Source organism: Tiliqua scincoides, chromosome 9, assembly GCF_035046505.1.
Source record: "Tiliqua scincoides isolate rTilSci1 chromosome 9, rTilSci1.hap2, whole genome shotgun sequence".
Taxonomy (NCBI): Eukaryota; Metazoa; Chordata; class Lepidosauria; order Squamata; family Scincidae; genus Tiliqua; species Tiliqua scincoides.
In genome coordinates this window covers 21469654-21481783 of record NC_089829.1, presented here as the reverse complement: position 1 = coordinate 21481783, position 12130 = coordinate 21469654, and the positions used below count along the sequence as shown (strand labels likewise).

Below are 12130 nucleotides of genomic sequence, written 5' to 3'. Positions count from 1 at the left end.
TGACTGCAAAATGCAAACTGTGGATGAGCACTATTTATTATTATTATTATTATTATTATTATTATTATTATTAACAGTATTTATATACCGCTTTTCAACTAAAAGTTCACAAAGCGGTTTACAGAGAAAAATCAAATAACTAAATGGCTCCCTGTCCCAAAAGGGCTCACAATCTAAAAAGATGCAAAAGAATACCAGCACACAGCCACCAGAACAGACACTGCTGGGGTGAGATGGGCCAGTTACTCTCCCCCTGCTAAAAAAAAGGAGCACCCACTTGAAAAAGTGCCTCTTACCCAATTAGCAGGGGTTGAGCACTACAGGTTGAGCCTACCTATTACTGGAGCCAGAAATGACCCAACCTGATTCCTCCTGAATCATCTGAAGCTGTGCTCTCGTCACCTCCTCTAAGGCCTTTGGGGGCCACCTGTTGCCTCTACGGGCCTCGGAATGGTCTCTGGAGGTCCTAGAAGTGCATCTCTGGTTTTTAGCCAAAAACTGGAAGTGCCCTTCTAGGACTCCAGAGGCTGTTCTGAGACCTGTAAAGGCCATGTGTGGCCTCTACAGGTCAAAGAATGGCTCCAGACGCGACACGAGCAAAGCTCCTGTCACATTCAGAGCCCCATGGGGCCAGAAAACAAACCACAGTTCCATGTTATATGCAGACACAGAGAGCTAAGACTTCTTAACGAACTACAGTTAGAATAAGCTAGGATATTGAGCCAGACTCGAACCATGGTTTGATATCCTGGGTTGTTCCTACAACACAATCCTATGCATGTCTACATTGGGGCATACTTCTGAGTAGACATGCCTAGGATTGTGCTCTTATAGCATAGTCCTATGTATATCTACTTAGAAGTAAGTCTCATTGAATTCATTGGGACTTAGAGCATAAGCCTATGCATGTCTATTCAGAAGTACATCCCACTATGTTCAATGGGACTTACTTCCAGGAAAGTGGTCATAGGACTACAGCCTTCGTTGACTAGCTAGCTATGTAATGAGGAATGTTTTAATTGTTTCTGTCAAAGTACCCATTTGACAAATTGCTACCAGGGACTCTGACTTCAAGCAGGTGGGTATTTTTTACATGGAAAATGATAATCTCTTCTTTTTACATTGTAGCCTGTCAGACAATTCTCTGGGAGACCCAGGTGTTTTGAAGGTGGCAGAAATCCTCCCAGACTTGAAAGCATTGCGCTCCTTAAAGCAAGTACATGATGTCCTTTTGTATGTGTTGACATCTTTAAACTGAGATCAGTTCTCTTTGAAGTGGTCAACTTTGAAGTGGTCAACTTTGAAGTGTCCAGACTTTACTACTTTAGACTATAGATGGAGACTCATGTGACTGAATGCTCTCTTTATATATCTTTCTCTGCCGGACTGTGATGCCAGAGTAGGTGGAACTTCCTGTAATTTTGGGGCAGGATCATATGGAAAATAGTGATTTAAAATTGGTTCTGCTGAGTTCAGCAGCTGGGGCAAATTCCTTAAGAAATTTCTTGGAACATCATCAATTGTGTTTTAAGGGATTGATGGAACTCTCTGTTCTGTTCAAACTTTGCACCAGCTTCTTTGTTTCCTATCACACTCTCTTCAGCTAAAAGTTCTTAGATTTCTTCCCCCCCAACAGCAAAATAACAATTTCTTTCAAGTATTGTATATTTCCTAGCCAAGCAGCTGATACAGGAATATTCCACAAATTCCACATTCAGATATGTGTTTTTAACCCAGATGTCTAGAATGCACAGAATCAACCTCTCATTCTTATCTTCTGAAATGCAGTGCTCTGAGGAGCAGAAAGGGTCCAACCATGCATTTCGTGGGCAAATGTTAGCAAGAGGAGACTTTGATAATTACGTCTGGTGAGATGATTCTTTTCCTTGTAATAAGGGGTGTATGTGTGTTTCTGTCTGCTAGGCTCAATAACAATCACATATCCTTGAGAGGTATATTTTCTTTGGTGCAAAACTTCTCTTCATTGGGACAGATGATCTCAATGGACTTGGGGTAGGTACACCAGCCTATTCACCAGGACTTTTCACTTGAAATCTTGAAAGTACTGTGTTTTTAAAATATTAACAGAATGTATCTACTCACACTTTCATTTACTGCATTCTCTTTCTCATTACAGTTTGGGAAGTCCCCAGTCTGTTCACTTAACCTTTGACGACAGTATGAGGTATAAAGGTCAATTCTTGTTCAGGTTCCTGTAATATCCAGTTGTCCCCTTATCTGTAAGATGGAATGCAAAAATACATGACAATGAAGGGATAGGTGAGACTAGGAGGGTGATTCTAGGAGAATCAAAAGTAGGGCAGTGAAACAGAGAAAGGAGGTTTTTAATGTTATTTGCTTTTGTCCCTCCTTTATTTAGTTTAAAAGCAAATAACATTAAAAACCTCCTTTCTGTTTCACTGTTCTACTTTCAATTCTCCTAGAATCACTCTCCTAGTCTCACCTATCCCTTCATTGTTGTGTATTTTTCCCTAACCCTAAAAAATTTATTAATTCATTAGTCACTTTTCAACTAAATAAGGGAGGGGACAAAACCATGACATTAAAATGTCAGCTGAAATAAAGTATTGATGGAGCTAGCAAGGTGAGGCTTATCTAACTTCTTATGATTATTTCAGCAGGTGTTGCCCTGCATTCTTTTAAGCATGTCTTCATAAGGGCTAGAAACTTGCTTTTTAAAAAAATGAAAAATGAATCAGAACACTGAATTCTGGGCCTAGTAGTGCAATATACCACTTTATTCTTCAGCACCCTCCAGCATACATATGCAGGTCTATCTAAATATGTCTTCAGGCCGGCTAACCTGGAGGATCTTGGTTTCTTCTTCAAATATGCAGGCTGGCAAGAGATCATGAAGGGGAGAAGTTGAGACATCCACATCTCTCGATGCAAGGTCACTGCTTGAAGTAAGGTGCCATTTTTTCTTTCTGCTTGGGAATCTCAGAAGAGTTGTGCAAATCACTGGTGTTCCTGGAGGGGGGAGGCAAAATGCTAAGGGTTGCAAACTCAGGTGTAAAGTGGTCCCTCGCCTTCCGAGTCAGTTGTGGCTGCGAAAGCTTTGCTCCAGGAATGCCAATGGTGCAAATGTGCTTGTTTGATTTGCAATAATCTCAGACCATGATGTGATTACAGAAGCTTCCCCCCCCAAATACACTTTATTTGAGTTTTACACGCAAAAAATATATATACGGAATGAAAAATGTAACACAAATATATTGTGACTCAAAATTACTGAAAAGTGCAAAACCAAACTCATAAATACAGTGATTGCGACTAACCTAGATTTTTTTTTTGGGGGGGGGGGGAGGATATGTAGGCTATCGAGCATAAGAATTACCTAAATTGCACACTTCACATACTTGTATATGCTTTTTCGAGAAATGGCTTCCAAAAACTCACAGATATCCAATCATAATTGGTGTTGATATGCCATTTGCTTGAAAATCTATATGCTCAATAATTCATCCATTCATTGAGAAATGGTTGGTGGGCTTTTTTCCTTCCAGTTTATTCCTGCTATTCCTGGCCATGCCGCATGCATGGGAGAACAGGTAGCTTGCATGCATCTAAGATAGCAGCAAGCAGCTCATATTACACCAGCCACTGCACAGTATGGATGGTCATACTGGTTGGTTGCCCAGCCAGCAGATGAGAGGGGTGGGCAAGTGAGTGACCATGCAGTCATGGTTCCTCTTCCTTTTTCATCTTTTTCCACCCAGCGGTAGCCTATCAACATATGCTGATTGGCTAGGCCAAAGCAACCATTCCAAGACCAAAGTCTCTGAGAATTACCTCATCTAGGACCCCTAGTCCTGGTTCTTGTTCAAACTGTACACATCTCAAAACAAAGCAGTGATGGCAGCATTGCCACCACCCTTTGAGGTGAGGCCGCTGCCCACTTCTGGATCCTGACCCATCTGTTGAAGCCCTCTGGACCAGACCCCACTTTGTCACGTGCAATCTGAACATCTTAAAATGAATGTATTTCCTTTTATCTTTAAAAGGAGGAATGGCTAATTGTATATTTTAAATCTTTGAGGTACTGAACGGAGTTTATTTCAGCCTTAGGGATTGCCTGATGGGCCCGGAAGATGTAGACCAGCTCTTTAGGATTTTGATAACAAGTTCTGAGCTGGCAGAGATCAAGTAAGTGTTGTGTGTGAGTGAGTGAGCGAAAGAACCAGTCCCACTCACTTAAAGTCACTGCAGACCAAATTAGATCAATAAGAATGCAATGTTTACAAATGTCCAATGTTTGAATACAAAGTGTGAGCATGCACATCCCACCATGCATTTTGAGAGGTGGTTCTTAAGGGGAAAAGAGTCGTGTGGCTGAACAAGGGAGAGAGGTCTCAGCTCAACAGTAGTTTAACCTGCCTTTTGCTCAGAAGGTCCCAGGTGTTCTGGCACTGTCTTCAGATCCGGCTTATAACAATCCCGGTCTGAAGGCCTGAGAATAAGAAACACAACATAAGAACATAAGAAGAGCCCTGCTGGATCAGGCCCAGGGCCCACCTAGTCCAGCTTCCTGTATCTGTCACCACTCCCTTGCATCTGGCATTCCAAGATAGCCTGCCTCTAAAACCAGGTTGCATGAACCCATCATGGCTTGTAACCTGTGATGGACTTTTCCTCCAGAAATCTGTCCAGTCCTCTTTGAAAAGCATCTAGGTCAGATGCCATCACCACATCCTGTGGCAAGGAGTTCCAATTGTCATCCTCTGTCAAGAAATGTTGGCTTTGATAAGGATGCGTGTCTGATGGATCTGGGCTGAGTTTGGCACACTATGGAAGTGGCCAGGCAAACATGCCCTGCTCTGCCAAAACGCATCATCTGCACCTGCTTCAAGTCATTGCATTAGTTTTATGGAAGATTTCTTAAATGGTCACAGTAAACTCTTTTCTTTCCCCATGACTTCACCCTGGCTTTGCAGCTTGTATGGGAACTCACTGAATGATCAAAGCGTTGAACAACTGCTAAAGTTCCTTCCCTCTCTGAAGCATCTGAAGTTTTTGAGGTGAGTTTTTCTCCCTTGGTCAGCTTATCCACAAGGCCAACTGAAGCAGTAGCTTCAGGCAGCAGATTGGAGGTGAACCCCTGTCTCTGTCCGCCTACTTCCCTCCACTGCTTCTCCATCTCTGTAACTCCCTGGATTGGAAAGGGAAGAGGAAACATGGAAGAGAGTAGAGTGCTGAGCTAGACCATTGGAAGAGGTCTATCAGATAACAGAGGCAGCCTTTGATAAGCTGCCTCAAGCATCAGGAGATCTTGGGCTGGCCATGTACCTCTTGAACAGGGATGTGGAAGACCTCCACTTCAACCTGTCAGAGTAGACAACGTTAGATGGGCCAACGGGTCGACTTGGATAAAGCAGGTTTGTTTGTATAGTGGAGTGCTTGCGGCTCAGTGGTACAGCACATGTTTTGCAAGCAGAAGGTCCCCAGTGTGGTCTTTGGCATCATCTCCAGCAGAAAGTAGCTCAAGGAGAAGGACTGTGGAGGCCTTTGCAAGAGGCAGCCACTGAGTGGTAACATGATTAGGCCACCACTGCCAGTCAGGATAGACAGTCCTAGGTAGTTGGGTCATTGGCTTAGTCAAAGTTACATGTCCGAAGACCATGTTTGCAAAAGATTAATAGCCATGATTGATCCCTTGCCAGCTCTGATTCATCACCTGGCTCTGCTCAAGTGTGCTGAATTGTACAAATGCTGTTGCCTAGGGAGGTGCAGGTGGGTGGCGGCAAGAAATAGGGCCTTTTTACTAGTGGCACCAACTCTATGGAATTCCCTCCTTCTCAATTTATGAACCGCTCCTTCCTTGGGAGTCTTCCTGGCAAGACTTTCTTTTTTCAGGTAAGCTTTCTGAGCTCTTGACCTTTTTATAAAAAACATCGGCTTTTACAGGCTTGTCCTTTTCAAGTGTTGCTGTTGCTCTTCTGTTTAATTGTAATTATGTTTTATGGTTGTTTTAAAGATTGTTTTATGGGCTTTTAGGGCAGAGTTCAATTGCTTTTTACTTGTGATTTTTACCATTTTTGTACCTGGACTTTTGTAAGCTGTCTTGGGTGCCTTTTGGAGAAAGGTAAAAATGCAGCAAACAAATAAAATGAATTTCTCACCCAGCATGTTGACGTCTCTGCTTTTTCCTGCCCTCTACAGCATCCAGAGGAATAAGTTTTCAGCAAATTGTGTTCGCCTGTTAGCAAATTCATTTCACTTGTGCAAACGCATCTACGGTGTGGAAGTCAGGTAAGAGCTTGAAGGCCAGTTAGGGAACTCGGTTGGCCCAAATGGAATTGGGCTGAGCTGTATCCCATCCAATAGAAACTTTGCACGTATAAATGAGATCTTTCCTTTGTGTGCTTTTGTAGATCAAATGAAAATGCTTTTTTGCATTTTGTGGAAAGCCAAGAAAGCCAAGAGGTGTTCTGCAGGTATGTGCAAACCAAAATCATCCTTCTTTCCTTATCTATTTTGACTTTTTCCCCTCCAAAATCTGCTGATCAAGGCAAGGAAAGGAGTGTGAAGCTGGTTTTCTTGTTGAAGAGATCCGTTGACAGCTTTCATCTTCTCCTTTATGGCCCCTCACAGGCTGACGGACTGCGGCATTGGCCCAGATGATAACAAAACACTGTGTCTTGTTCTTGAGAAGTGTGACCGTCTGGTAGAACTGGAGTAAGTGGAATCTGTGTAGTTGTCATAGTCTTAAAAAATGCAACCTAGCTTGAATAGGCATGATACATAAAATGTCATCAAGATATACTAGTGTGACTGTCTTGCTTTCTACAACAGTACAAAGCTGAAATAAAATGAAAATATAATAGAATCTCTGAACCTTTCAACATTAAAATTGGTCTTCACTATTCTGGGGAAAGTACAGTCAGTTCTTCTTATGCGAATTAGCTTATCTGCAAGGGACAGAATTTCTACCTACCTCTCAATATCTGTACTTTTGTTCTTGTTATCCACTCTGCAGAGACCTTTGGAAGGCTGCAGGGATCTTCAGAATGGCATCTGCGACCAGCAGTGACCCCTTTAAAATGGCTGGTAGAAGCTTCTGTACCATTCTGAAGGTCTCTGCAGCCTCAGGAAGGTATCTGCTGCATTCAGAGACCCTCTGGCACTTCCTGCTTCATTCAGCAACCTTCCTGAAGGTCTCTGCTGGATTCTTCGGATGTCAAGTGCCACCCCTGGGTACCCCTTTCACCTAACCCCATTGATCCCATGGGATCAGTGGTTTGTTATCTGCGAATTTACTATCTGCTAGGGTTTCCAGGAACCTAACCCTAGCAGATAATGAGAATTGATTGTACTCATCATTGCTTGTGTGGCTGGAATTCATATTAATCTTGGTCAGGTCCACGAGGCAAACTACACAGATGTGAAGCTAAGTGCATTGGCATCTAATTATAGGCTTTGGTTTACGCTTTGGTCAAAGCTGCACAAGGCTTCAGTTCACTGGCATAGCTAGAGGGGAAGCGGGGCACTAAGTTTTGCAGGGAGCCTCCCCGCAGTGTTCAAGTGACCCCTCCCCTTCCCCTTGGGAGCAATTTGCCTCTGTTTTGCCCCTCAAATGGCTCCAAAGGGTAGGGGAGGAGCCGCTTGCATGCCACAGGCTAAACAGAGGCAAATGGCTCCCAAGGGGAGGGGGAGGGGGCCATTGCACTCTGCAGTGAGGCTTCCTGCAAAATTTAGTGCCCTGCCCCCCTCTAACTAAGCCAGTGCTATAGTTCAGATGTCAGTACGTGAGAAGGATTTAAGTGTTTTTTTTCCTGTGTTTTCCTGCTGCAGAGTCGTGACCCACCAGTTTGGGAACCACTGCTGTAAACATACTCTTATAGGAGAATATTTTAACATGCATGGGCGTTTGTAGCATTTGCATTGTATCAAATGTTGTTCTCAACAACCTCATGCTGCCATCTCTTTTCTCTCTCTCCTCTTCCTGGAGAACAAAGTGCCCTGCTGCTCATTTTCCAAGTTAGGAAGAGTCTGTGGGACACTTTCCTCCCTGCAGCAGCTGCAGGAGAAGGCATTAGCAGTGACTAGAGTGAGTTTCCCTGCATGAAAAGGGAGCAGGAGAAGGGATCTCATGAAGTGGCAGCTTGCTTGCCTTGCATCGTCAACACCGATGCCATCTCCCACAAGTGGAAAAGAAATTGCTCACACTCTCCTCTCATGTTGGGCAAGCAGTCATTTCCCATGAGAAGGTGGTGACAATAACTACAGCGAGGCTGGAGAAATAGCACAGCGACTTTCAATCTGTTACTGTGCTACAATCATGTTCACATTCAAGAGTGACCTCAAAGTGTGTTCCCAGTCCTTACATACGTGTCAGTCTTGGCTCTTTGGCCAGCCTGCTTTTTGCTTCAAGGACCATAAATGCTCTCCCACTGCTCTCAACCAACTGATCACAGTGAGCTGGATGCTTTTAAAAAAACAAAAACCTGTCTCAGGCACTGCAGTTATAATGGCTCCAATTTAGAAATATACAGTATTACATACATACATACATACATACATACATACATACTTCATTGTCATTGTACCAGGTATGATGAAATTTCAACACACTCCAAGACACGGAGATAAAACATTTATGTAACAATCATACAACACATTTAAATCCATCCCACATTCAATACTACATATGCATATATATTACTCAGAGATGTAATAAATAGATTAAAAAACCCAGTAAACATTTGAAGATGCTGCGTTATCACATTCCTAGTAATTTTTAAGTTCATTGTTCAATATAGTTATAGCTCTGGGATAAAAGCTGTTCATAAATCGCATGGTGCATGTCCTAATACGTCTGTATTGTTTACCATTATTAACCAAATCTTTGCTTGCTTTATATGTATAAGTCTAATAGAGTTGTTTTGTGTGCTCTTTTTTCAGTCTTTCTGGGAACCAACTTGGCAATGAAGGCTTGCGGTATCTTTTAGAACATTTGCCCAAGATCCAAGTGTCCTGCCTTTTGAAGTAAGCAGATGTGGAGAGACAGTGGGCCAGCTTTAGGATTTTGGTTTAAGTGTTCCAAACCATTTTCATGTCTTTCCAGCTCTGGCTCAGTCAACCTCCCTAACACCTCTCTGCTATAGCTCTTGCTTTTTCCTCAACATCTTTCTCCTAATATATACTGTATAACAGTGTTTCTCAAATGGTGGGTCAGGGCCCACCAGCTGGGTTGTGAGCCCATTTCAGGTGTGTCCCCATTCATTTCAATATCTTATTTTTAATATATTAGACTTGATGCTACCCTGGTATGTGACTGCATTTGGGAAAGTACTTTTAACAGGCTACTATGTGTATGCTTTTAACAATGATAGTAAATGGGACTTACTTCGAGGTAAGCGTGAGAAGGATTGCAGCCTTGGATTGTTAAATTTTCCTGCTTGATGATGTCACTCGGTCATGACACCACTTCCGGTGGGTCCTGACAGATTCTCATTCTAAAATGTGGGTCCCAATTGCTAAAAGAGAACCACTGCTGTATAACATATATTTTATATCAGTGGTTCCCAAACTTTTTTAGCAGTGGGACACACTTTAAAAAAATGACTATCGGGACCCATCTTACTTATTAGATCTTTAAGGTTTCGTTGGTTGGTAACTTTCAGTCTCGAAGACTATGGTATAAGCCTACAGTGCCTGGTATTCCCAGGCAGTCTCCCGTCCTAGTGCTGACCAGGCCTGACCCTGCTTAGCTTCCAAGATCAGACTAGATCAGGCATGTGCAAGGTCACAGTTGCTGCCAAAATTTATTTTCTTTTTGGCCTTGGAGGGATTTGAACCTCCGACCTCATGCTCTGCAGCCCCGCACTCTATCCATTGGACTTACAAAAAGATCTAGAAAGAAATTTATTTATTTATTTACAAGTAATAATATTTTATTCTTTTTTAAAAATCCATTTCATTTTTCTTAATGAGGCAGCCCTAATGAACTTTAATTAATACTTTCCTTCCTTTCCCATTTCTCCCCAGAAAAATAAAAAAAAGTTATGTGACATTGCCATCAACTGTATTTACATTGAAGGCTCTGTTTAGTGCTTCCTGACCCACCCAAAATCAGGTTACAATCATCCAGTGGGTCATGACCCACAGCTTGCAAAACACTGTTTTATATTATATTAATGGCCCAATTCTATTGTGTTCATAAAGCACGTTTGTGATGACTTGCTAGTAGGCAGCACCAATAGAAAGGCCTGTGCCAACCCATTGGCACTGAATCCAGCCTGATGACTGCCAGGGCAGATACGTTCTATGCTAGGTGGCAGAGGGGTGAGGGAAGGGCAGAATGGAGGCAAGGAGGGGATGTTTCAGGGCAGGGGGTGGTTCAGGCCCCAGGGCGTGATTCAGGAGATATGGATCAGTGGAGGAGGCCTCTGCTGTATTCTAACCCCCCTCCCGAGCCTGAAAGTCATACATGAGACTGCTTGGACGTGCGTCAGAGATTTTGGTGGCTCAGGTCCAAGTAGCCTCATTGAGCAGGCTGGGTCTCGACACTGCGTAAGGGACACACAAAATTACTCACTCATATGACTGTCGGTAACTGTCGTATGTTGCACTCTCAGTTGCATGACCAGGGGGCAGGGCCTATGAAGGAAGACTGACACAGACTGGAGAGGTTTCTTGAGCATGGTCCTTTTAGAGAAATGTTTTCTGCACTAGCTGCAAGGGCATGTGGTGACATTTAATCTGGGAAAGACACAATTTGTGAATGGTGGTGATGCAGATAAACTGAACAGGTATGAGAGAGTGAGAGAGAGAGACACTCCCAGGTGATAACATTGCTTTAAAATGCAAGTGTAATATCAGCCTGGTGGGAGGGAGAAGGGGTTGAGATGGGAAAAGGCACAACCTGTATACCTTGTTGCAGGCCACAGAGTAATATGATATTCTTTTGTGTAGGATCAGCCACAATGGAATCTCGCAAGACGGAGTTCTCCATCTTATTCACGTCCTGGGCACTTGCCAAAATATAGCTGAAGTTCATGCAAGGTACAGTGTCTTATTAACTTAGGTTTTTTTCCCATTCCCTTGGTGTATCTTGTCCAGAACCAAATTGAATGTGGAAAAATTTTTTAGGAAAACCTTCACATGCATGAGTTTTTAATGTGGGATATAAAGGAGGTATCTTCCCCTTGATTCTCTCCTAGTCTTCCAGGGGAATGGGGAGCTGTCCAGCAATGAGAGCAGAGTTGAAAGTCAGAGGTCCAGGTGAAGCAGGGAAGCTGTGCAGGAGGCAGTTGGCACTTAGAACTGGTTCATGGCTAGAGAAGAGAGCTTAGCAACCTCAGCAGTGTAGTAGAGGAGTCTTGATCCTGACCATACTTGAGGTCAGAATTCCTCCTTCTAGGGCTCTGGAAAGGGACTCCTTGTGCAAGCATTGTGCCATTTGACTAATCTTCAGTTTAGACTTGCTGCTCTCTACATTCATGACACTCCAGAGATGGTTATGGAGGATCTAGAGTTGGACTTAGTTGGGGTATAGTGGTCTCCTGATTCTGTGAGTTCCCTGTCATCATGGGGGAATGGTTTCAAGGGTTCCTCTAGATTTCTTTCTCTCTTTCTCTCTCTCTCTCTCTCTCTCTCTCTCTCTCTCTCTCTCTCTCTCAGTGATCCTGGTCTATGCCAGGGCACTGATGAAAAGGTCTGATCCAATTCCAAGTCTGAGAGTGAGCACTTCTTGACAATATTTCAGTCATTTCCAATATGTAGACTTATTTAAGAACAGCCTCAAAGGAAAAGGAATAGCATGAACAGAAGACACAGTGCCGTTGCAGAAAGTTTGCATGGCCAGGGAGACAGCTAATTTTGTGGAGTCTTTGTCATTTTTGTCTGAACAAAAGGATCTAGCCAGCTCACCTGCTGAGATTGGCATGTGCCAGTCAATCAGGCATCCAAGCCCACCTGACCAGTTCAGAGAAGGGATGCCTAATGTGGTCATGAACCATCCAATCAGATGGGCCAATGATATCCTTGAACCTAGAATTCTTAAGGTCAAGCCTGAAGATCCTTCTCTGTATTATTACTTGGATCTCTCAGATAACTCATCTCTGTGGGGTGGTCACTCCTGTCTGTCTGGGGAATCAGAGAGGTGATA

The 12130-nt window shown here is 43.2% G+C and overlaps 1 protein-coding gene across 1 annotated transcript in view; it reads left to right on the top strand.

Annotated features, from left to right (window-relative positions):
- The window catches only part of NLRC5 (NLR family CARD domain containing 5), a 77959-nt gene that overhangs the window by 43982 nt on the left and 21847 nt on the right, over positions 1-12130 (top strand). The window contains exons 19-29 of the mRNA XM_066637933.1: positions 1129-1216; positions 1841-2013; positions 2138-2185; positions 2859-2927; positions 4084-4167; positions 4956-5039; positions 6181-6270; positions 6393-6455; positions 6613-6696; positions 8923-9006; positions 10936-11025. Of these exons, the coding sequence (XP_066494030.1) occupies positions 1129-1216; positions 1841-2013; positions 2138-2185; positions 2859-2927; positions 4084-4167; positions 4956-5039; positions 6181-6270; positions 6393-6455; positions 6613-6696; positions 8923-9006; positions 10936-11025 (957 nt within the window). The remainder of the gene's footprint in view (positions 1-1128; positions 1217-1840; positions 2014-2137; positions 2186-2858; positions 2928-4083; positions 4168-4955; positions 5040-6180; positions 6271-6392; positions 6456-6612; positions 6697-8922; positions 9007-10935; positions 11026-12130) is intronic.